The 23,661-nt window shown below is 39.7% G+C and overlaps 2 protein-coding genes across 8 annotated transcripts in view; one reads left to right on the top strand and one right to left on the bottom strand.

Moving 5' to 3' along the window:
• The window catches only part of LOC122572200 (actin-histidine N-methyltransferase), a 26,347-nt gene extending 2,686 nt beyond the window's left edge, over positions 1-23,661 (bottom strand). The window contains exons 1-4 of the mRNA XM_043736911.1: positions 23,016-23,661; positions 22,193-22,684; positions 21,677-21,800; positions 487-601 (exon numbers count right to left, since the gene is read on the bottom strand). Of these exons, the coding sequence (XP_043592846.1) occupies positions 487-601; positions 21,677-21,800; positions 22,193-22,684; positions 23,016-23,136 (852 nt within the window). The 5' untranslated portion in view covers positions 23,137-23,661. The remainder of the gene's footprint in view (positions 1-486; positions 602-21,676; positions 21,801-22,192; positions 22,685-23,015) is intronic.
• On the top strand, positions 9,732-21,202 carry LOC122572196. Of its 7 annotated transcripts, XR_006318404.1 has the most exons (3): positions 11,898-12,038; positions 12,390-13,849; positions 14,020-14,152. XR_006318404.1 is itself a non-coding variant. In XM_043736888.1 (2 exons), exons 1-2 carry the CDS (start codon positions 11,907-11,909, stop codon positions 21,142-21,144), a joined length of 3,150 nt encoding a protein of 1,049 aa, XP_043592823.1. In that variant the 5' UTR covers positions 9,732-11,906; the 3' UTR covers positions 21,145-21,202. The 7 variants fall into 7 exon arrangements, 3 of the variants coding, with proteins under 3 accessions (XP_043592823.1, XP_043592824.1, XP_043592822.1); XM_043736888.1 differs by lacking the exons at positions 12,390-13,849; positions 14,020-14,152 and adding an exon at positions 18,127-21,202 and having other exon boundaries at positions 9,732-12,038; XR_006318406.1 differs by lacking the exons at positions 11,898-12,038; positions 12,390-13,849; positions 14,020-14,152 and adding exons at positions 14,188-14,344; positions 18,127-18,261.

Below are 23,661 nucleotides of genomic sequence, written 5' to 3'. Positions count from 1 at the left end.
AGATTACGAATAAATCGAACCGCTATGGACAATAGGATATCTGTAATTGTTCGGTCTTAATAAATAATTAATAAAACCATTTATGTTATCCGGCACTATCCTCGTCCTCAGATTCGTCAATTTCTAAATTAATATTTGGATTAAGAGGAAGAATCGAATCCCTCAACGTATAAACCTTTTTTCCATTTAAAAAAGATGAAACGATTACATCTGTTTACAGTATAAGAAAGTAATTAACAACGAAGCGGATGTGATACATGTTTAGCAAGATATAAAATTATGTGTATATACAATTTGTATACGTGCATACATGCAAACGAAATAAGCAACTTATCTCTATGACGATAGTATAGGTTATGCTCGTATGTCACGCGTTGAATCACCTATTCGATAATCTACTGAAAATATTAATAATAATGGGTATGTCATGTCTGGATACTTCCGTGCGATAGTGTACACACATAAAACACGAATAAATGAACTCACTTTGCTGTTCTCGTGATTGCACATGTCCCACATTGGGATCAAAGCGTGGATCATGAGTGAACCATCCTTGCTGGGAATTATATTTTGCCTCGTCATTACCGTAGAAACTGCCCAGCTGTAACATTAATATAGATTGAAAGAATTGTAAAATGAAGATTTTCTGCTCGAATATTACGATTTTTCTATTTCATCGTCCCGATATTTGTTAGAAATTTTCCGTCGCGTAAATCTGCATTCATTCGAAACGCAGAATTTCTAACGCGACAACCAATCGCGATAGTATTTTCTACTTGCTTCTGGATTAACTTAAAACATGCGCGAGTTGTTTCATCCTTGAACAGGATAGCGATAAAGACTGTTTGAGCGTCGATGAACGTATTTCTTGGCTGTTTTTTTCTTTTCTTTTTGCTGTCGAGCAGCGTATAATTCACGTGGCCCACATAGCTGGAGTTTCTCGCGGCAGACCACGTGTTAAACGTTCTAACGAATACACACTCTACTTTTCGATGCCCCGTGTGTATTTTTGTATCATCATACGCGCTCTGTACAATTTCGTCATTCTAAATCTCCCATAGACGCGGCACCTGTTCGTACCATTCATCTATCGAACTATCGACGGTATGTAAAAATATCTTGATAACTATCGTGACACCCTGTATATTCAGCATCGTATTAACTGCGGAAGCGGTCCTGAGGCGCGTGCAAGTAACTTTCGCCTTCGTGAGAGGCACGCTAGGTGGCCAAGCCACGCACACGCAGCAGCTGTATCTGCTTTTCGGGCAAGAACTTGACCCACAATTCCGGAAATGGAAGTAAAAGAAGATTCATCGCCATCGTTCTCGTCGTCGTCGTCGTCGCCGTCGTCGTCGCCGTGGTTCCCTCGACTTTCTCTCTCGCTGGGGAAACGCTGGCTGCGAATCCGCTCAAATAAAAATACCGTTTACAGGGAGAAATATCAAACACCTTGTATGGAAGTACTGAATCCGAGACAAAACCTCGTAAAATGGCAACGAAAGCGGGGAAAGAGAATTAAGGAGAGAGAGAAAGAGAAAGAAAAAGAATAGACATTTAGTCGCTTTCTAAGGCGAGATACACGCGTTTACGCGAAACGTAAATTCGCCGGTTTACATGTTTTTATGGATCCTCGAAGCGACCACGTCGTTTCTAGATCAATTTCTATCGTTACATCGAACTGACGGGAGAAAAATGAATTTTACTTTTACTGTTTTCTCTTTTAGAAACGAGGCGAAGAGTCGAAGGATGCTTGGCAAATGAACGATACTTGGAGATAAAACTTGGTGGTAAAAGAGCGAGAATGGAAGGTGGGACAAAAGCGCGGAGGAAGGCGGGAATTGGTGGAGGGAGGGGGGATGTAAACGGAAGTGACCTTGGGAATTGTTGAACATTGAGACGTGGCGTATACATAGAAAAATGATTAGGAGGGGCGTACCAAAGGACAGAACGTAGAATCGAACTAGGAATAGGTAGAAAGTAATGGAAGAAATGAAGCGGCAAAGAAAATGTATATCTTATAATATATTCTAGGTCATTGCTTAAAATGGACGACTCTAATGCATCTCAAGTGCTTTAAGAAACATTTCATTTCAGTAACTTTAATTTTGTATACACAGAATGGATCACGAAATTGGAACGTGTGGAGTAGCCTTAAGTTTTGTGTGGCAAGTATGTTTACGTAAAAAATATGTAAAAATTTTGTGTAAAACTAAGCAAGAGAGAACATTTTGCGCGGAAGAACGAGTTAAATAACACCGTAAGCTATTACTTTGCCTGTTACTACGTTTTTGTCATAAATACAACTATCTAATTAATTAACCCGAAAAAGGCAAATCAAGATTCTCCTTCTTCTTCGAAACGTTCACGTAAAAAGGTATTACGACACAGAAAAGAATCGATAATTGTAAAAAAGCATTGATATTTCGTTATAATATTTATTCGAGTGCTCTGTCCTATTAAAAAATTTGTCACGTGTACAGAGATATCAGAGTGGAATATCAAAAAGATGAATATTTCCTACGATGTTCCAAGCTTTTATATCTACGCACATGCTGTTTTCTCTCTTTTTTTTTTTACTGGATTTTTCTCTTTTCGTTCGACGATGTTCACGCCAACGTGATCGTACAGATGCTTTCTCGTTTAGGCTTGTCTAGGTGGTCACAGTTGGACAAAAGTGGGCATTTTACGGGACAAATGAAAGCTCCGATCGCGTTGTCGAGATCGTTCTGCTTGTCGCGTGGCTATTAGATTACTTCCTCTTACGTAAAAGGAGGAAATCTGGCTCCAAAAGCGGATTTTACCATCAACAAATATGGTACGGATATATGGTGGCTGGCAAAGAGAAGTTTCTGCTCAAGATGTAATTTCACTCGTCATTGTCCAAAGAAACAAAAATATTTTTTTCACGATTTCTCTATCGTCTCGTCCCATCATCTCGTCGATCTCTCGCGTGTAGCCAATACAATTTGTTAGTTTGTCTACGATGGATCAAGTACGCGACGAAACGTACGAAAGAAAAGTTACAGGAACGAGAGCAAAGCTACGAGAGGAAACCTACGAAAGAAAAGCCAGAGAAAGAGTACGAGAGAGAGAGAGAGAGAAAAAAAAAAAGAAACGCCGATCCGATGAAAAAGAAACTCATCATTGTCGCGAGAGAATCAACGTTCTTCGTGGTAGTAGCTTTTTCATTTCCACTACTTTAGCAGCGAGCACAATAAATAATGCATCGCGAATAGGCCACCAGCGTAAAAGAAGGGTAATGCGATTCAGCAAATCAGCTGGGAAACTGGAAGCGAGCAGACGCGTTTACGTGATAATAGAAAATTATATATCCTGTGGAAAAAGAACGGGAAAAGGGAACGAACGCTCGCTTCTCGTGCGTACCGTACCGAGCAGATAAACCGTATGAAAGTTTCAGCTTCGTGTGAAAGTGCGCGCGGCTCCTCTCTCGTTTTACGACTCCGGAGCACGCTCTTACCAGCCACGACACATCGTCTTCTTCCTTCAAATCCATCAACGATATATCGCGTTGATAATAAGTTCAGAATACGGAACAAACTTTTTACGCACGACGCTTCGTTTCCGAGAAAATCGAGTTTGAAAATGCGCCAAGCATACTTGCACTTGGCTCGTTCAGAACGAAAAGGGAGTAAACAACGGACGGGAGGTTAAACTGCGTGTAAAAATAAGTAAAAAACGTGGGATTCAATTTTACCGTAAGACGCTTCGTCTTCGAGAAAAATACATTTGGAAATGTACACGCTCCAACACGTATAATGCGTCAAGTTCGATTAACTTCGACGAATTCGTGTTACGAGAACAATTATGCACGAAGAAGATGTCTTGCAAACGAGAATGGGACAAAAGATAATGTCTGAAAATTTCTCGTGTCCTCAACCTCGCCGCTCGGAGCTTCCACTCCTCGTTTCAACGTATTCCCCACAACTTCGGTAGCAAATCTGTTTCTCCATCTCCAATTTGTTTGCTCGAGTCTTTTGGAAATTTCAGCTCGTTGTCTCTTTCCCATTGCCGGAGTTCGAACGTAGCACGCTGAATTATATAAATCTATTTTTTTTTTTTTGTTCCGATGTCTCGACGTATTAAAATCAGCGATTAAAAATATTACAACTATCGGAATTAACAACTGTTTCATGAAGGTTAATTAATTTACGTACTGAAAGAATTCGCTCTAAAATATCAATAAAAGAGATTTACTTTGCGGCAATTCGCTGTCTTTCATGTTTATTACTTATCAAATAAATCCAACTGGTTGAAGTATATCAAGCTGCACAGCCGTAATAGACCTTGCGCAACTGTTAATGCCATCCACGATGGACGAGCAAGAAATTGACACTCTCTTCAGCGGGAATGCTCGTCGAGCATCGTACTATTTTATGAGTACAAGTCTCCTCCGAGAATATAAAACCGCGATAAATAACGTACCATAAGGATGTGATCGATATACCAAACTTGATATTTACATTTCTCTACGTAACGTTAGATAGTAGATAAACGTTAGACTGGCATTAGCATCTACATAGAAATCTCACGTTATTTGAAAAATTACGACTTAAACGTTTACGAGAAATATATACGCGAGGACCGCTATAAATCAGGCGTGTAAAAGTTTTCGAGTGAAAAATGGAAACAGATTCTGAGAGAGGCAAAGATCGTATTTTGATTTTCGAATCGTCCATAAGATAAATAAATTACAAAACGATCCATAATTCACGAATTATTGATTAACACTTTACCGACAGCTAACGGTTCAATAGCATACGCACGTCCGACCGACAACTCAGGCGCAGATTCTTCCTGGCGCCGGCTCTGTTTCGGTTTAGACTCTCCAATACCATTCTTTTCGTTCATCGCGAACGGTATGTTTTAAAAATTGGTATAAAACTGTGGGAGCTTACAATACAATGTAATTGACGCAACTGAGCAAGGTACCTTAGTACTAAATAACAAATTACTGCCCAAATAATGAGAAAGATTGTCAGCAACAAAAAGCCGATTAATAGGCTATCGATCGGTAAGCGTCGGCGATAGAGAAACGATTAATCGGCTATCGATCGGTAAAGTGTTAAGCATGAAATAAATGTGTTTAATTTCGGCAAAATTGAGTTGAAATTTTAACGCGTTATAAATATCAGGATAGATACGATAGATTGTATTATCGATAATCGACGAGAAGAAATTTTTCTGAAACAAGCTCTAGAAGGATTAGAAACAGAGAAAAGATTGAGAAGAGAAACAATTCAAAATAGAAGTGATCAACATACGGAAGTAAAATAGGAACTAAACATTCTAATGGAACAACGCTATATGCAAACACGTTATTCGATGATACAGCTGATTTTCATTAAGCAACGGAAATATTCACATGCATAAAATGCTAATTAAAAATGACATTGCGTAAAACAATCGTGACATCGCTAAATGAGACAAAAAAATTATTCAACGAATAAATTGATTTCAATCGATTTCAGTGAATGTTCCTTTATCGTTTGTTATTCTAAGTTTGCTTGATCGTATCATAAGCTGAATTTCAAACAAGATTAACAATAAGACAATTACAAAGTACAGCTTGATTATAGAAATTAATTTGTAACTGTAGGTAAGTGATACGAAACGAGCAATTAGTCAACGAAGAATAACGAACGAACAGCCTTCTCTCCATCTTTCTCTCCCCTTTTTTCCATGAAGAATATTCTTCTCTCGAATCTATCTTGCAAAATTCGCATTCAACTAAACAGCAAAGTTTAACATGGTCTAATAACATCTGGATACGAACATGTTCTAAATACTCGTCTAAATAAACGAACTACCTAGTTAGTGTAACTCGTAAGTACAAATTCTACAACGTTACCTACCGCGTAGTTTTGTATCCTCTGGTCCAAAGCAAATTCGTGGGACAAAAGAAATTTATTTATTAAATCAATGGTTACGCTCGAACGATTACACCTACATACAGCTATTTGTCGATTGAATCTTCAATTTTGCGTGTGTTCATTATGGCACGAATGAGTGGCATGAATGAGTTGGTCCAGCGAACGATAAGTTTAAAGTAAGTACGAACGATGTAGAACGTCTGCGAACATCGAGACAGGTAGACGAATAAAGGAGATTGTTTTTAGCGTTGCCAAGATGGCGCGCGTTCTATTGGCTTGGCAACTAAGTGATTCCGGATTTTGACAATACCACCTAGTGACAAAATCTGCAATCACTTAGTTGACAACCCAATACTTGCATACGAATTGTACGAATTTAGGCAAAGGATTTCCGTTGGCGAATAAAAAATTTTCTAACGTAGCATTCGAATACTTTCGTCAGCCTGTGTAATAGAACTAAAAAATACATTTTACCTATTAGGCTATGATGTTCCAGGGGAAATAAGTGCAAGATACGTCGAATAGGTTAAGTCGAAGTCGAGATCTGTGCGAAGTTTGCTTTTGGCTTTAATTCTACTTCAGCGAGATTATAAGGACGTACGAAGATAAATCTTGCGCTGAGAACAGTATACGAGATGAGATAAGGTATTGCGACAATACATAAGTAATTAAATAAATAATCTTTTGCTCTTGGAAACACTGCAAAAACGCAGAACACCTGCGACCTTTGCTCTGAATAATAATTGCGAATTAAATTAAATTGTATTTGATACAAGGATTATCGCTATTTTTCTAAGCTCGTAGTTCTAATTTCTGATCAACGTTCTAGAAATTATTCGATTATACAAGTTAGATGATTCAGCCTGTACGCGACGACCAATGAACGAAGAAGCGTCGCATCGGTTAATTAAAAAGGAAAACGCGACAAAAGCGTAGCTAACGAGCGCGATGAAAGAGAGTGGCGACGACGAAGACGACGAAGACGATGCTGAGAACAAAAGGAAACGAGAATAAAAGACGAGTCACTCGGTAGTTTCGCAATATCGTTGCTCGACTAGGATAGATAGAGATCGGGAGACGAGCTGAGCAGCGCGGCTTCTTGCAGTTCTTGCACATCGTGGGGATGGATGCACAGTCCACTGCACGTGGGAAGGTCGTGCTATGAATCGAAGATCGTGAGATCTTCGCGGAGCGCACTTTCTATTAGAATTCACTCGACGGAGGTTTACCTCCGTATTGCACCGCGATCGCGAAATTGTCGCTATTTACACTGACTATTTGTAATTCGTACATACAGCTTTATTTTCCAATGAAACGTTTCTCTGTTCTCAGATTCTACGGTTTATCTGGCGAATGAATCCAGCGATTTGTAATCGTACGAAATGAAATTTGATAATGGGCTTAATTAATTAGTCGATAAATTCTATATAATAAATACTTGTCCTTTCGTAAAATATACTTTCGTAAACATATACACAGACGGGGAATAGCAACCGAAGCAGCAAGACTGCTCGGATATTCGAACAGTATTATGACTTTTTGTTTTCACGTTTTATAGATCGTTGGAGCATTATTAGACTTATACTTGGTGTATTATATCCGAAAACACTGATATGTACGGATAGCGCGATAAAAAACATGTAAATAGATATAGACGACTCGCTTGTAACAGACTATGGGTCTAAAGCGTAAATAAATTATTATCGTATTCTACGATCTTTGATTTCGAAGTATCGGTGAAAAAATTCGCGAACCAACAACGACTGCAAATAAATAGCAGCAAAACTTTGTACAATATTCTTTTTTACTTTCACTGGTAATTTATGCTTCTGCGGTTGCAACAAATTGGGAACGTCGCGCAGAAATCCGACTGTTCGTTTCAGCCGCCGCATTATCTATTATTATATTTAATATCTATACAATATGGTAGCGCGACGTTTAATTATGAAACAAATTATCCTCTGCAAACAGAAGTAATGAATTTTTCCTTCCAGGCAAGATCCTACCAACAATAATGGAAATCTATTTAATTGCCGTATAATGGCGAATCAACAGAGAAGATACAGTACGCTCGTTATTCGACGTTTCGCCTGTTCAATTACCATGAAATATACTGTACCACTTAATTACTGAAAAATAAAGCCCGACGTACGTGCCTATTGCTTCATCTCCGTATCTCACCGATTCATTGTTCGATCTAGGAACATGAAAATCAACTTTTAACGTGCTTAATGCACGGCTTCTTAACACGGAAATTTTGTAAACAACGATCGTTGCACAACCGTCGCATAATTAACCCATACGAATTAATGAAATCGTTAATTGCATTTTCGTATTCCATAACGTACTGAGACGTGAGAAATATTCTTCTTTATTATCTCCGCCTGTACGAACGTATACCTCGTATCTGATTAAATCGCAATCTTTTGGACGAAATACGAAAACTTGGATGGGATCGGAACTATCGCGTCAAATTATTCGTCACATCTATCAGATGGATTATTATCAACGATCGTTGCTCACGCGTGAACGCCACGTATCGCAGATGCTTTGGAGAATTTCATAGCCGGCATTTTCATTTCGATTTGAGCGATAAGCTACGTCCGGAGAGACGGCAAGAAACGACAGGGGGATGATTTACAGGCGTTGCTAGACGAACATCCATTAGCCGCGAACGCAAGAAGAATCGGTCGACCAATTGGGAATGACGCAAGCTATAATTCGTAGAAAATTAGAAGAAATCAAAGAAACTTAAAAAAAGGGAAAGTGAATACCACAAACGCTGTGTCGACACGGAGATAGCGTGCTGCGATCTTTAAGAAAACACAGTAACTGGAAGCTTCGAAACCTGGATGAAATTTGAGAATATTTGTCGAAAGCGATGGCAGCGCGAGAAGTTTACATTTTTCTAATTTAATTTCCTGTTCGATTATAGTTTCGTATCCGAAACGCTTCGCGCAATGCTCTTCCGCGTGAATAGCGCAGAAAAAGGCGCCGACTCTTCTCGATGCAACGAGTCTTCCGGAACTCGCGGTTGAGTCTATCGAAGCGTGTCTCGTAGATCGGTCGGAATTAGCTTTGCCATTAAAAGAGGCGGAAAAAGTCGCAGCTGAAGATCTTTGGAACAAAGTTCAGATACCTTCGTCCTTCATGACGCTTTGAGGACCCGTATGCACTGACAAGCGTATAAGCTGAACTGCCGTGTATTTTTGGAACGATTAAAAAGATTCAAAAGTTCGGTCGAAAAGTTCGTTCCGATTTACATTTTGATTCGACGCACGTTTATGGAATTATATAGATGCCATTTTGTTGCACAACCCTTCTCCATCTTTCGCGTAAGCTGAACACTTCGTCCTTGCAGAACCTCGCGGGTTCCTAATCCATTCCTGTTTGAGCTGTATTAGATTGTCCGATTAAGTGTCTTTCTTTTACAGACACGTCTTTTACAACGATGCATCTTTATGCAAATATGAAACCTAATCTGTCGAACCTTGTGAACTTTATTTTGCTAGAACAAAAAGGATCATACGTAATTTGATAAAATAATATAAAACGGAAAATGTGCATCCATTATTTCCTTATAAAACGAAAAAAACTTTCCGGACGACCTAATACAAGAGAATAGAGCGCTGTTCGTTGATATTTCAAGTTATTATGTTATATATAAAATAGTTATTCTGTTCTAATAAATTTTGCATTTAATAAAACGTTATATATTGGGTTGGCAACTAAGTGATTGCGGATTTTGTCAATACCACCTAATGACAAAATCCGTAATCACTTAGTTGCCAATTCAATAGTATTACTTTAACAGGAACTTACCGAGCGGCGTATCACGAGTGAAATATTTTATCAAAAATCAGCGAGCATATTTAAAGGTATTTCTGCTAACGTTTTTCAGCGTAATACGTGTGAAAATAATTTGCCCGATGAAGAGGTACCGAGCAGAATTTATCGTTTCGTGAAATTCCTCAAACATCGGAAGAAACTTACCGACCGACCCATATAATATCTAACATATCGACAAGTTTCGTACTATTCGAGTAACACAAAAACACATTCAAACCGTTTCGTTTACAGCACTCGTTGCCTTTTTTACTGTTTCATTTAACAGTAGTTGACATTTCTATGGAATACCGCACGAACGACGTAAGACGCGTGTTCGCAAAGCGTTAAAACGTAATTTTACTTAAGAAAATAATTCCTGCCATTGTTTGCCATTTCTGATTCCACGAGCGAACCAGCTTTTTCGCCAGTCTGCACGCGTATACTCGTGTCCAATCGCTAATCTCTCTCGATGACAGACGCATGTCCTGAACGCGAAATCGCGAAGTCGCCGTCGCGACGATTCGTTTCCTTCCTTGAACCGTTTGCGCTCATCTTAGTGCTGTCCTTTCGCTAACGGCAGCTTCTCTCCGCGTACACTGCAAACGCATCTTGTCGCTACATTTGCAATTTTGTAACTTCTAAGTAGCAGTTTCTTAAGTAAAGTGGAAGAGAGCAGGGATTTTTCGCTTCTCGCGACGCCGTGGAAGAAAAGCAGCGTGTGCGAGGACGAAGCTTCCGAAATCGAAACGAATCTCACGCGTCGTGTTAGTCGATCGCCGCGGCAAATTCGATTCCTTGTTATTACGAAGGAACGAACCGCAGCTACTTTTTCCACGCTCTTAACGCTTCTTGCGTTGCTCGGTAGGCGGGGAAGGGACGAGTTGTTGCCTCCGGTAACGTGGGTCAGCGATCGTCGCGATGAAATTCATCATCGTCGTGGCCGATCGCTGGCCGGGGAACAGGAGAGCGTCCCCGGCGAGTGTTTTAGTAGAAGACTGCTCTCGAGTTTCACCGACTTACTTAGGACCGAGCACGGAGAAAACCGGCGTCAGTCCGCGAGAACGATTTGCCGAGCGTGGAGGAACGTGCCGCTTCGAAAGTAACGAAACGCTCGGCCGTAAGGATCCGACCGCAGAATAGAAGGAAAACGAAAGAGGAGAAGGATACGCAACGCGAGACTAAATCCACCTAAAAGTGATTTTAACAACGTGCGCGAGATACCGTGTACCGTTGCACGGAAACGTTTGACGAAGATTCGCGAGGAGTCCGCTAACGCATGTGCGTTCAGGTTGAAACGAGCGAAATCGCGGGCAAAAATATACGAAGAAGAGAGAAACATATTCTCAGATACGATCGCTGCTCGAACGAAGATTAATCGCTGAAAGATCTGGCACTCGTGTGGTTTCGCGTCGAAACGATCAATATCCGGGAAAAAATAGGTGGAAAAGGAGGGGACAGATTTTCAGACACGACTTTATTCGTTTGTTCGTCGATGTGGTCTACTTTAGAACGAACAAAACCGTGGTAAAAATACGTCGAAAGGAGAAGCGTATTTCCAAATATCGTATTTCACATTAGAAGAAGCAAGATTGTGATAAAACGGAAGGACAAAGAGGTAAACACACTTGCAAATGCACGGTCCTCGACCAAAGATTCAAACTCGTAGGAAACTCCGATTACTCGCGACTACTGTACGAGCCGCGTTAAAACAACGAAAATCGTGGCGAGGAGAAAGAAACGTATTTCCAAGTGGAATAGAAAGTTGGTGGAACGTTTGGACGACAGGCTGCGAGGCTGCGTTCCGTCGTTTCTCATTCAACGTTTGAAAATAACGTTCGAAGATAAGGTTCGAAGAGAAAGATCGGAGAATCTGTAGAGGGAGACGAAGACTCGCGAGAACAAAAGCGAATTAACCGCGACGGGAGAAACCGCGAGCCGGTAATTAGAAGCGTGGCAGGACTTCCCAGCGATTCTGCATGAACCCTGAGGATATATTCGGCCTGTGCAACAGGAAGAACGCGATTTTCGTTTTCCTGTGTATAGCGGCGATTTTCGTGCACCTGTTGGCGGAGGAGGAGGAGGCGGTGAAAACGGAGGAGCCGAGCGGCCACGATATCGTGGACGAGCTAAGAGAGAACTGGTGCTTCAACGACCAGGAGCTGTTCGTGTTTCGATCGCACTGCAACGATGTGGAAAACATTCTATCTGCTCTTGTTGATGCTTTTCACGTTCGATTTCCCTCGCGATAGGCTCGCCGGAGCCGAGCGCGTTCGAACGAACGCCGAGCTCGTAACCCGAGACGATGATCAGAGCCATCGGGTAAGAAACGAAAGAGAAATTTCAGTTACATACGCTGCCGACGATTGGCAAATGTTTTTCGGTTCGGGTTCGTGTCTAACGCGCGTTGACGCGTTCGGTGATTGCATTTTTCCTACTGCCCTGTTGTATATATCGTATCCTAAGGGACTATGATTTCCTACAAGATACATAGAGTAACGTGTACGACCGATAATTACTTATCACGAAGAAACGGCAATATTTTCTGCTATAACGGGCTCCGCCGGTAATAAAATTAAAAAATTAGACAGCCAACGTTTGAACAGCCACGCGTACTCCGCGTTTGAAGAGTATATTCGTCGTCGCTTACTTGTATATTTATATGCATTTTAGGTACACGCTTTTCAGAATGTTCAAAGAGGTCGCAACAGCTGACTGGTTAAGGTTTCGTTCGAAGAAGTTTGTTCGTGTCTAGTCTAATGGTCGATCTAGTACACGCGTATGATTAATTTTCAAGTTTATTTTTCTCGGAAACGAATCGCACTTGCGAACAAATTGTATTCTACGTTTCCCACTATTTTTACACGTAGAACGATGTTCTACCGTTTCTCAATTATATTTATGTAAAATACATATAAATATCGAAGAGAGCACGAGGCAAATCACGCTCGAATAAAGAAAAATTAAAAACGTACACGTACGTGCCAACGTTCAGACGAATAAAATTCTATCTACGAAAAATTACCTATTAATATATGCAACGTTCTTTACAAAGCACAACGCATGGCACACTTACGCAGAAGCCTATCGTTGTTAACGTTATTCATCTCTGTACTATGATGAAATAAATACGATAATAAAATTACCCTGGTAGTGGGAAATCTTTAATAGCCGCTGTATGTGTTTTACACGAATCCATTATATCGATAATTAGTATTGTGAATAATATTGGAAATAATTTTGTCGAAATTTCGAATCTTCTCGTTTACGTACAAACTCGACGTCATATTTCTATTACGCAATCAAAGACATCAAGCGTTACATATTTTCCTGCCACGGTATATAAGAATTATTACAAGGAAGTAACAAATGTAAAAGCAACATTTGCCACTTGTTTTCATCAGAAGTTCTTGCCCGTGTTTCTCAATGAAAGCAATGCTCTTGGGTTGAGTAATTGCTATACACAATTTTAGTCACCGTTCGAGAAAATAGTCAAATATCTGCACAGGGATGATTCGGTTCAACTATCTCGAACGACCCTCTAAAATTTGTTTAATTTCTCTTTCATCGTCGTACGCTCGTCTCCACGCGTAAGCCTAATCGAACAAAATAACTGATCCAACAGTTCGCTTGATAGTTGTTTCATTTTTTCACAATCATTGTACAGAGTTTTGGCAATCTTTTAACGAGTTCGTGAAATTTCGATAGGCTGCAAACATTCTAAGGATTCTAAGGATTCTCGTTCAAAGATTCTGGTAATTATCTCATTATTTGCGTACTGGCCTTCTCGTTTATTTCTATCCTAATATAATCCTCAGATGCTTTTGACACCAACTCGAGTCGGAACTTTCTCGAGTCGGAGATGTTCGAATAATCAGCTCTTTCAACGCGACGTGACTGATTGATCGAGTCCGAGTTTGTTAAATTTCGTACCGTTTGGCAGCGCTTTCGTACAAATAGAAAAATTCAACACGAAAGTGGAATGTGAAACCTGATAGGCGAACGTCTCGAAAGATAAGGCTGCGTACGAATACACCCGGTAAACAGTGTTATTTTGTTCTGCAGTGGTACAAGACACGTCGTTAAATACTCGCCACGCGTCACCATCGAGTTTGTGTGCGAAAGCATCGAACGTTAGTATCCAACAATTTTCGCGAGACGTCTTATTAGTTCGAACCTTGTTACTCGTTTCACAATTCGTCGTAATCGACTGAACGTTCGCGTAACTAACAATCTCTCCAATCTTTTTCATTGTGTTAATCTCCTTCCAAAAATCCAACCATTGACGATGCTAATTTTACAGACACTCGTTCCCGCTGTCCTCTTTCCCATCGGATCGTCAAATAAAAACAACGACAGCCACGTGTCGACCGAATAATAATTCCCTTGCTGTGCTAGGGAATTTTAGTAATCGGTTTACGCGTGTCACGAGAGGAGACAGGTTGAAAATCGCCGCTGATCGCGTACGTATTCCAATTTCGTGTCATCCGACAAGGTGTTACGACAACGAACTTAAATAACAACCAAAGAAATCGTAAGGCAGTGGGTTAACGACGAGACCCGCGACGAGTTTCTCGTCGTTTCCTCGGCGGTATCCAACGGTGGCAAATGTCAAAACGCACGTCGAGGTCGGTAAAACAAGAAAAGGAAGAAAAAAGAAAAAGAACTGGCCGCGCACAGTGGCACACGAACAACCAGAGAAAGAGAAAGCTGGCACCGCGCACGGAAACTTCGAAACTTTGCAAACACTTTATTTATTTATTTATTTACTTTTCGCATATTATGCGCGTTTAAACGATCTTCAAACATTCGTCGTATTTTCTCAATTAGCTCTTCGTTGACTGATACCTCTTTCGAAGAACCTTTCGTAACCGAATATCCTAATACCTCGACGTTCTATTCTCCGAGTATTCCGTCGTCCGGAATATGATTTGGGGATCATAGCAGTTGTGACCCAAATGGAACAAAATATTGCGGTATGAGAATTGGTATATTAGTTTAACCGATTTTGGATACAATGGAATAGCACTTATAAACGAGCAAAATATTTTTGCTTACCGATAAGTGTCGATGAGATTTTTTTTTTGTTACCGATAACCATTATAAATGCGAGAATTTTTTGATCGCCGATAACCACTATATGTATGTGAGAGAATCATCTTTTGATCGTCGGTAACCATTATCCATGAAAATTTTCTTGGTCACCGATATTGACCATTATTCGTTCCGTCACAAATAACGGTTATTGTTGAGAAAGACAAAAAAATACGTCATAAATAATGGTTATGACCACAAACAATTCCGTCGCGAACAATGGTCATCGCTGACGGGAAAAATTTCTCTCGAGGAATTATCCTTAAATATGAAGTTATCGACAATCAAGAAAGATTCTCTCTTCGATAATGGTTATCGGTAACTGGTAAGAACACTGTGATACCTTACAATGGCTATTCGTAGATAGTACTAGAATACTCGAAGATCGATACCTGTTGATCGTTCAATTTTTTGAAAAATTTCTTCAAAACTTAGTAACCGCTACTGTTTTCTGTTTAAACAAAAATTAAAGCTAAGAAAATTAAACCTTTTTATCAATGACTTTCTTCGTAAAAATTTCATAAATAACTGTTATATTTTATGTCTGTCTCGCATGTATCGAGAGACATAAACATCAAATGAAAAGTATGTGAAGTATGTAGATAGCTTTCACGTCGAAAATTTATGCAGTCTAACAGCTGAAAAAATATGCGATCTTTAGATGCTAAAACGAACTAACAATTTCCTTGGCCTCTATTCGAAGAATGAAATTTAATAGCAAAAAAGTAGCTATCCTATTACCGCAATGCTATTTTACTTTTATTTATTGCCATTAGTTTCGCATACGAGAGGCTCAACTGTATACTTGTTTCGTTCGTTTCTGAGCGCGCAATGTTACGCTGTCTCGTAAGAATCGGAAGATCGAAAGATCAAAGAGCAAAAAGGAGGAGAAATCGCTAAGCGATCGTCATCAGCGAATTAATTAATTGCTGCGATCAAACTGAGCGATGAAACTTTCACGATCGATTTGATAGAAGCTAAGCTAGATCGAAATATCGCCGAGACGCGTTACAGATAGATACTTTGCTTTTGCTTGTGGATAGTCGAGGTCGAAAAGCGTGCAACGGGAAAGAATATATCGCGAACAAGGTAACGGAAATCTCTGTTCCACTTTTTCTCCTTTTTAATGTTATTTAATAGGAGCGATAAAGTCACGTCTGAAAGTAACGAGATTCACGCGACGCAGAAGGACGATGCGCGTTGTAAACGTTACGACGTTACGAGTGAAAATCCACGCGAAATAATAGTCAGTGTCGTTCCTCGGGCGCGAGAGCAGAATTTGCTTGTTTGCAAACCGAGAGAAAACCAGCGAACCGTTTCTACATCGAACGGCGACGTAATGTTCTAAAATTTGTTGTTCCCTTTCTAAAGTGACTTAATTTTTCTACGACTCCTACAACCGAATTTCATTGATTTTCTCTTTGCGAGAAGAAGATATTACGGTTGATCGCTTCTTTTTCTCATTGCGGAAAAATCGAAACTCAGAATTATTAAGGTGTTCCAAAGAGTTGGTGCGTTCTTTTTAAATATATCGCTTTGTACTACTTTTTGAAACGAATAGAGTTGATTCGCGCGTATTTCGTTTCGTCGATCAGTTTCATTCTATCGTTCGTTTGGAATGAAGTAGAGGAAAATGGAAAATTCGTGTACTTTTGCGTCGCTATTCGAAGCAGAGTTTCAGGGTCATAGTTGCAACGCGGTTGGCTCAAGGTCGATCAAGGTCGTAGGTAAAGAGAAAGCGCTTGCGTATCTTCGGTCGATACGAAGACGTTCGAATTGTTAGCCTCCATCTCGCAAAAGTCTCTGGCAACTCTCTTCATCTACCACGTTTTATCTCGCGTTTCAAATTACTGCGCGAAGCCTTGCCGAAATGTTGCGTTTCAATCTCATTCTCGTTTCAACGAACGGACATTTCTCGTGCCTGGGGAAAATCTTAACGCATAAAATAGAAATTACGTGAAATTACTACGCGTGCCAATCGGCTGTTCTTTCGTTTTGTCTGCGTAAAGGCTTAAGAAACTTTCTAGCGATAAAAAGATTCCCGATAAATTTTTGACAATAGAAAAACGTAAAATGACTAGAACATGACGTAAAAAGAGCAGGAAAGTTAAGCGTGAAATTACTAGCCTGAATTTTCTAAATTTTGAGAAACGAATTGATCTCGGCTATTTCTTACGCTACTTTGCTTCTTTACCTTATCGACCTTAATTGAGCGATTAGTGATTATGGCTATCGGATTCTCTGCAAAAATTATTTAGATGTAAAAATAATTATTTAATTATCGCACTTATCTATATTCAAAAGTCTGCACTTTCGTTTAACCTTCAGCTGGTATTGTTGAGTTAGGCTCATTAACACAACACAATCACCATCGATTGCTTGTATCGAGTAGAGTACAGGATAAAACTAAACTTAAATCCAGATACGCGGATATATATTTTCATGAATACAAATAGAGTAATAGAACCTGAATCGTCGAGAAAATCCTCATCGTCTATCGTACTTTTGTATGTTTGTCTATTATATATATATGCGTATATTTATTAGATATTTCGTATATTTTTGCATATCATGCGCGTTCTGCAGATTTCCGCATAATGTGCATTGCATGCGTACGCACAATAAAAAAAGTAACGTCCGCAGTTTAACGCTCACCTATGACCTAACGATATCGATCGAGATCAAGTCGTTCGTTCGAGTCCTTTTAGCAAACAAACAAGGCTGTTAATGCTCTCGCGAAATCTTTAGCGAGAAACTGAGAAGAGAAGATCGCTCTTATCAACAGAGGGATTGTTCCACGTGTCTCTCAAGCTTTAGAAATTTACCGACAATAGGAAAGTACGATTGGATAGAGAATGAATCCGGAGAACGTAGCAGAGTTAAACATACGGTGTAGCTACTCCTAAAATTTGACTATATAGAAACTGGAACAGCCAAACAACGCTAACTAAGTATCTTCTTTGTTTCTGACGACGGGATGTTTTAAAGTATCTTTTGAAAGAATGTTCCATCTTTTTTAGCTTTCTCAAAGTTACCAATACTTTTTTTTCTCGTAGGAAAGTATGTATTTTCTTTCTGTTATATTCTGTAGAAGATGAGAAACTACATTTGGCAATTTCGGAATTGCTTCGGATGATTTTGAGCGACGAAAAAATTATTAACTCTCAGTTTAAAATTTCAGTTAAAATTCAGAATAAAATTCAATTTCGTATATAAGAATGCATTTTCCTTTTTTTTTTTTTTTTAAGTTTTGGAAGAAGAACTCGCGAACTCAAATAATTCACTGAAGCATTTACCAACGTTCGATTATTTTTAGAAGGAAACTCGAGGCCGACCGGAAGCCAGGGACGAAAACTCGGGAGCCGAGCTGGTGGGCAAGTGGCGGAACAACGGCGAGGCCTTGGAGCCGAAATGGCGAGACGGTGACACGGTTCCGTTGCTTCCATTTTCCCAATTTTCCCGCTTCTCCCGCGACAAGATCGACAACAGCGAGGAGGAAGACGACTACGATCGTCGTGCAGCGAAATATCGTCAGAACAACAGGCGAGGGACTTTTCTTCGTTCCAGGAACAGCCCTCGTTTACCGTACAGCGACTACGAAGACCGTGAACTAACGGAAATCAGGCGCGGATACCGTGAACGAGAAGAGATCTTACCGCGGAAGAGAAATCGACCATGGACTGGCGAAAACCTGGCTACGTTCAAGGAAACGAGGAAGGAAGACGTAGACAGAGGCTTGGAAGAAGACAAGGAGATAACATCAGCGAGATATCGAGAGATATTTCAAGCACGACCGAACGACTACGAGCACGAATTCAACGACGAAGAGTATCTAAAGCCTCGACCGAGGAAAAGGAGGCCACCGCAAAACTACGAATTCGCTCTGGTCGAAAACGAAATGTTGCAAGAAGGGAGAACAGAAAACAATTCTGGGGCTTGGTCGAGAGTAAACGGTGAAGAAAATGCCGCGGAAGTAGCTGGCAAGGGCGTTGCCCTCTCACAGAACGCCATGGAATTGAAATCGCTGTTGAAGATGCAACAAGAGGAAGGTCTGAGCTTGTCCGAGATTCTGCAGCAGAGGAATCTGACTCTCGATGATCTGTTGAAGGGAAAAGCTGACGTGATCAACGCTCTGAAGATGAGAGACGTCGACGAAAGCGAGGACTACGAGGAGTCTGCGAAGATGATGACCAACCCGTTCGTCAAACTTTCCACCACCAGGAAACCGCAATGGACGCTCGCTACGGAACCTGTAAAAACGAAGAATTCTCAGAAGGACGAAGAACTGGTGATCTCTATGATACCGATGACTATCGAATCGCCAAAGAATCGGACAAACGCGAGAGCATCCTCGGACAAAATGAACAACGACGAAACGTATTCAGGAGTAGGAAATGCAACGGCTGGAAAATCGTTTCTCGCTAATGTCGATCCGCCGCGAGTTAAGATTACGACATCGATGCCGTTGCCGGTTGCAACGAATTCCATGGAGCTCTTGCAAGCCGACGACGCCACCGTGAAATCATCGGGCAGTGGTGAAATCAGAGCCGAGAGTTTAGACGAGGACGAAATCATGGAATTCTCCGATTTCACCGATTACAAGAAAGGACGGAGCGGCGTGTCTCCCGTCTGGCTGATGATGAAAGACGAGAATGTCAGCGGCCCTACCGAACTGGAAACTTCCAAGAGTCACCTAGAGGATAGAGGATCCACGTTGAGCATCGAGAAAATACTCAGCCCTACGGAACGTTCAAAATTGACGAACAATTTGTCTATGAGTACTGGAAACCAAGAGCAGCTTCTTGGTGATTCGACTAATATTGATAGAAGCGGAATACCCAAAGATGAAGACCAACGCGAGGCCATGGACCATTTTGAAGAGGATTATGGTGTTTCTTCCGAGAAGGAATACCAGAGTGACACGCCAGTGATATACTATGACCTGGAACAGAGCACTCAGATTAGTAATTTCACTGATGAGAACGATAGGACCATAATGCAGGAATTAGAGTCTGCGTTGGATGCAATGTCTCGTGATATCAATTCCACGTTAGAGAATTCACGTCAAAGTCTTTCAAAGAATCCACCCGCGAAGAAGGATGATAATAATAGTCTGAAAAATCATCAGGATAGAAATGCAATAGAGAAAAAGAGTTACGATGATATCGTGTCGGAAGTGGAGCCAGAAGCCAGGGCCGAGATCTTCGAATTGTTTGCTTCTGGGTCAGCAGGAAAGAGACTCGAGCGTCTTCTTAAATCGAGAAACATGAGTTTGGAGGAACTGATTGCGTTGAGACAGAGAGGATCTAGCAAGGTCCATTTGGCTCAAGTGTCGCGAATCAGAGCTCACAAATCTAACGATGAATATCGAATAAAAGATACGGATAATTTGAAAGCAACAAATTCTTTGTCGCCTAAAGAGGGCCTCCACGAAGGAAGAGCGATCGTAAATCATGACAACTACGATAGAGAAGTCGGTAATTACTTGTCAGGATCGACTGAAAATTCAAAAAGCATCGATTCATTGTCAAATTCAATGGATCTCGTTCATCCTGAAGAGATCACGACCGAACGATCGATGCCTAATGTAGAACCAAAGACTAACAGCGAAGATGCGAAGCTTGTTGATGCTTCAAAGATGAACAACGAGAACGAAGACAAGGGGAGGCATCGTACAGTGCAGATTGTTGATCTGTTGACAACCTTCGATTCTTTCCCATTCATGAAGGATATTCAGCGAGAGTTTTCTGATAATGAAGACAAAAGAAAGTTGCTCGTACAGGAGAGCGACATTGGCGTGATGTTCGTCAACAATGACGCGGAAACGATACGCGTCAACGACACTTCAAACATCGTAGAATCTGGCTTCGTTAAGGAGATTGTAAAGCAGGAACCAAGTTCTATCAACGTTCAGACCGTGTACAGCAAAACTAGCAACTTTCTCGGTGAAGATGAGAACAAAAGTGAGAAAGGAAAGACTCTTTCGAAGGTGAAACCGAGCATAATAGCTAGTGGCGCAATTCTTGGTGTAACTCTTGTAGTTTTCCTAGCGATATTTATCGTATGCAGGATCCGACAGAAACAGAAATATAGGTACAGCAACACGTTTTCTAGAGCGGTGTTTCAGGGTCCAGTAATGGCAGCCAGGAAACTATCAAATTCGAGCAGCTTAAGCACCGTGATGGTCAACGTGGTCGCCACGTCAACGGCGAGAAGGCCAGAGAAAAATGAAAACCAAGAACCTACAGGAGAGATGGATCCCAAGAGTGACATTGATAATGACTCGTTAGATGCTAACGACAGCTGGGAGACCATACCTGATTATATGAAATAAATTGACCTAAATGTATTTGTAATAGTCTTTAGAAAAATACAGAAAAAGAAAAAAATAATAACAGTATTCTCACATTTATGTTAAGTTAAAGCATACATATATTAAAAATCGGTTGTATACTTTAAATTTAGATACTCAACATGAAAAGCACAAACTACTGCACAGGACTAAGCATTAGTGTAATATTTTGTAATGTAATGTTTTTTATCTGATTTGTACACTGATTTTGTAAATGTGGGCGATTGTACATACGATTGTATAGAGCTTTTGATAATTATCCCAATAACCGATAAAATCTAACACAACATAAAAGATATAAGTCTGCGTAACTTTATATTACGTAAGATACTTTAATTTTGGAACTTCTTTTAATATCGGAAAACGTAGTAAATTTCTAGTATTGTAACCTTATCCTTCAAACTTACGTATATAAAGAGTAAAACATATTTATTTATATAAACAACTGATAGGCGAAATAAATTACATTTTATATAAAATACGAAAATATTAAAATCGTTGTTTTATTACTTACCAGTATTTTTCATAAGTAAAAACATCCCTGAGTATAGCAGACACAGCATTATTGTTCTTTTGAAATAACTTATTAAAGTAGGCATACTGTCTTGCAATATTTCTGCATTGCTTCAAAGCGGCCTCTGCAACAAAAGTTATATTACAACTTAGTAAAGTCGAATTTCGATGGAAAATGAAAGGATTGTTACAATAAGGACACTACTTTTCAGTAATTAGGTAAAGTAACAAAACCAACTCCAAATTAGTTACAATAAAATCACTTTTTGGAACTTTCTGCTACAAATTCATAGTCAACTAATACTACTCGTAGTAACAAACATTTACACTTTGGAATATATATCTTTCTTTCTCTTGCAATACAAAAATAGAATTTAATATTATTATTTATTTTTTGTTACAGCTAGCATCTTGTTGTCGTATATTCTTCGATTAGCAAAAAGTTAAAAATTACAAAATTAAAATAGTAAAAGAAATCAAAATAGATACGTTTTTAATAAATTTCATCGACATTTACCTAATGTAGGGCTGCCTTTAAGTTCATTCATATCTGCAGCAGTCATGTATAGCACGGTTGTATAGGTAGTAGGAAGAATATCCAAATAAGGTTTCCATTTCGAATATTCTTTGTGTTTTTCAATGAGTAGGGCAATCGCAAGTGCTACTTGCGGCATAAGTTGTAGTAGGGGATCGTTTTGAAGAGCGACCAGCTCTGGAGCCGCATTATGAATACTGAAAATAAGTTCCCTAGGTATCCTTAAAATCAACTCGTTCTCAAGAAAATTACGTTCCGCTTTTAAGCCTAGGTCGTATCCCGGAAATTCAGCCACGCTTGCTCCGTATACGTTCGCGCCATTCTGTTTGAGCCAATTTATGAATCGTCCAATCCCCTGGGACCGTTTCGGCGACTCCGTCTTCATTTCCTCCAACTGTTTAACCTTCTCCAAAACCGTTGATATCTCCACGTAATTGTTCCATAGTTGCGTTTCACATACTGAATTAAAGCACACTATTTCAAAGAAGATAAGAATTACTCTTTGTGATAGACTGAATGCATTATCAAAAAATTATTACATGTGAGAGACTCTTCCAATCTCTAAACGAGAGGTTAAACGGGATACATATTTCATGAATCTTAGATTCTCAACGATATAAAATTCATAAAATAATTTTACATTTAATATTAAAATGTATTTGTTTATTTTTACAGTGATAACATGAATATTTAATGCGACTATCTAATAATTTTTCAACCGCATCACGCGAAGGCGCAGAAAATGATAAAATTTTAGAAAGAATAAATTGATATGTAAAAATAAGTTCATGAAAATCGTACTCACGAATAAATAGTCTTTGGCACAAGGCATTTATCACGTTTCTGTTCTCTAATTTCGTTAATTGCCTTTGATATAAAACGAGTTCTTCACTTGTGAATGATCCATCAGAGTTTCTTCTGTCCATGTTTGTACTATTTCACGGCACTTTCGTGACTTCTCGCATTTAGATGCATTATAATGTGTAACGCGCGCCTACGACTGGCAAGAATAAACACTTTTCGTTGAAACGAAAATAGAACATTCGACGCTCTGCCTCCTCCGACTCGGGCGACATAACCTCAAAGCTGCAGAGAAGAGCTACTTTCGTTCTGTGTATACCACGAACTCCACTGCACTTTATTGATTTCAATTTCTGTCAGAGGTCACCTACTTTCGCAATTACGCCAAACTCCTTGTCACAATCACATTTGAACACTCTTTCCTTTTTTTCCCTCCGTGATATATGCCCATGCAATTTTCCTGAACAAATTTAATATATGTTCAGTAGCAAAATTAACTGTATCGTTGTATTTATATAACAAAAAGTGACTATTCAATATAATGATTATATTATTTATATTGACATTTACGCGATATGATATATCTTCTTAAACACGCATATATCATACATTTCGAAAGTATACATATACATATACTTATATATAAATTT

The sequence above is a fragment of the Bombus pyrosoma genome, linkage group LG10 (genome assembly GCF_014825855.1).
Source record: "Bombus pyrosoma isolate SC7728 linkage group LG10, ASM1482585v1, whole genome shotgun sequence".
NCBI classification, from domain to species: domain Eukaryota; kingdom Metazoa; phylum Arthropoda; class Insecta; order Hymenoptera; family Apidae; genus Bombus; species Bombus pyrosoma.
This window is presented reverse-complemented; position numbering and strand designations above follow the sequence as displayed.

Excerpts from the sequence above, each read along its gene's own strand:
- LOC122572196 (XM_043736887.1), top strand. The coding sequence starts at position 15,937 with ATGTTATTTAATAGGAGCGATAAAGTCACGTCTGAAAGTAACGAGATT. Across the intron at positions 16,147-18,126 it reads TTTCTACATCGAACGGCGAC|AAGGAAACTCGAGGCCGACC; the intron begins GTAATGTTCTAA and ends GATTATTTTTAG.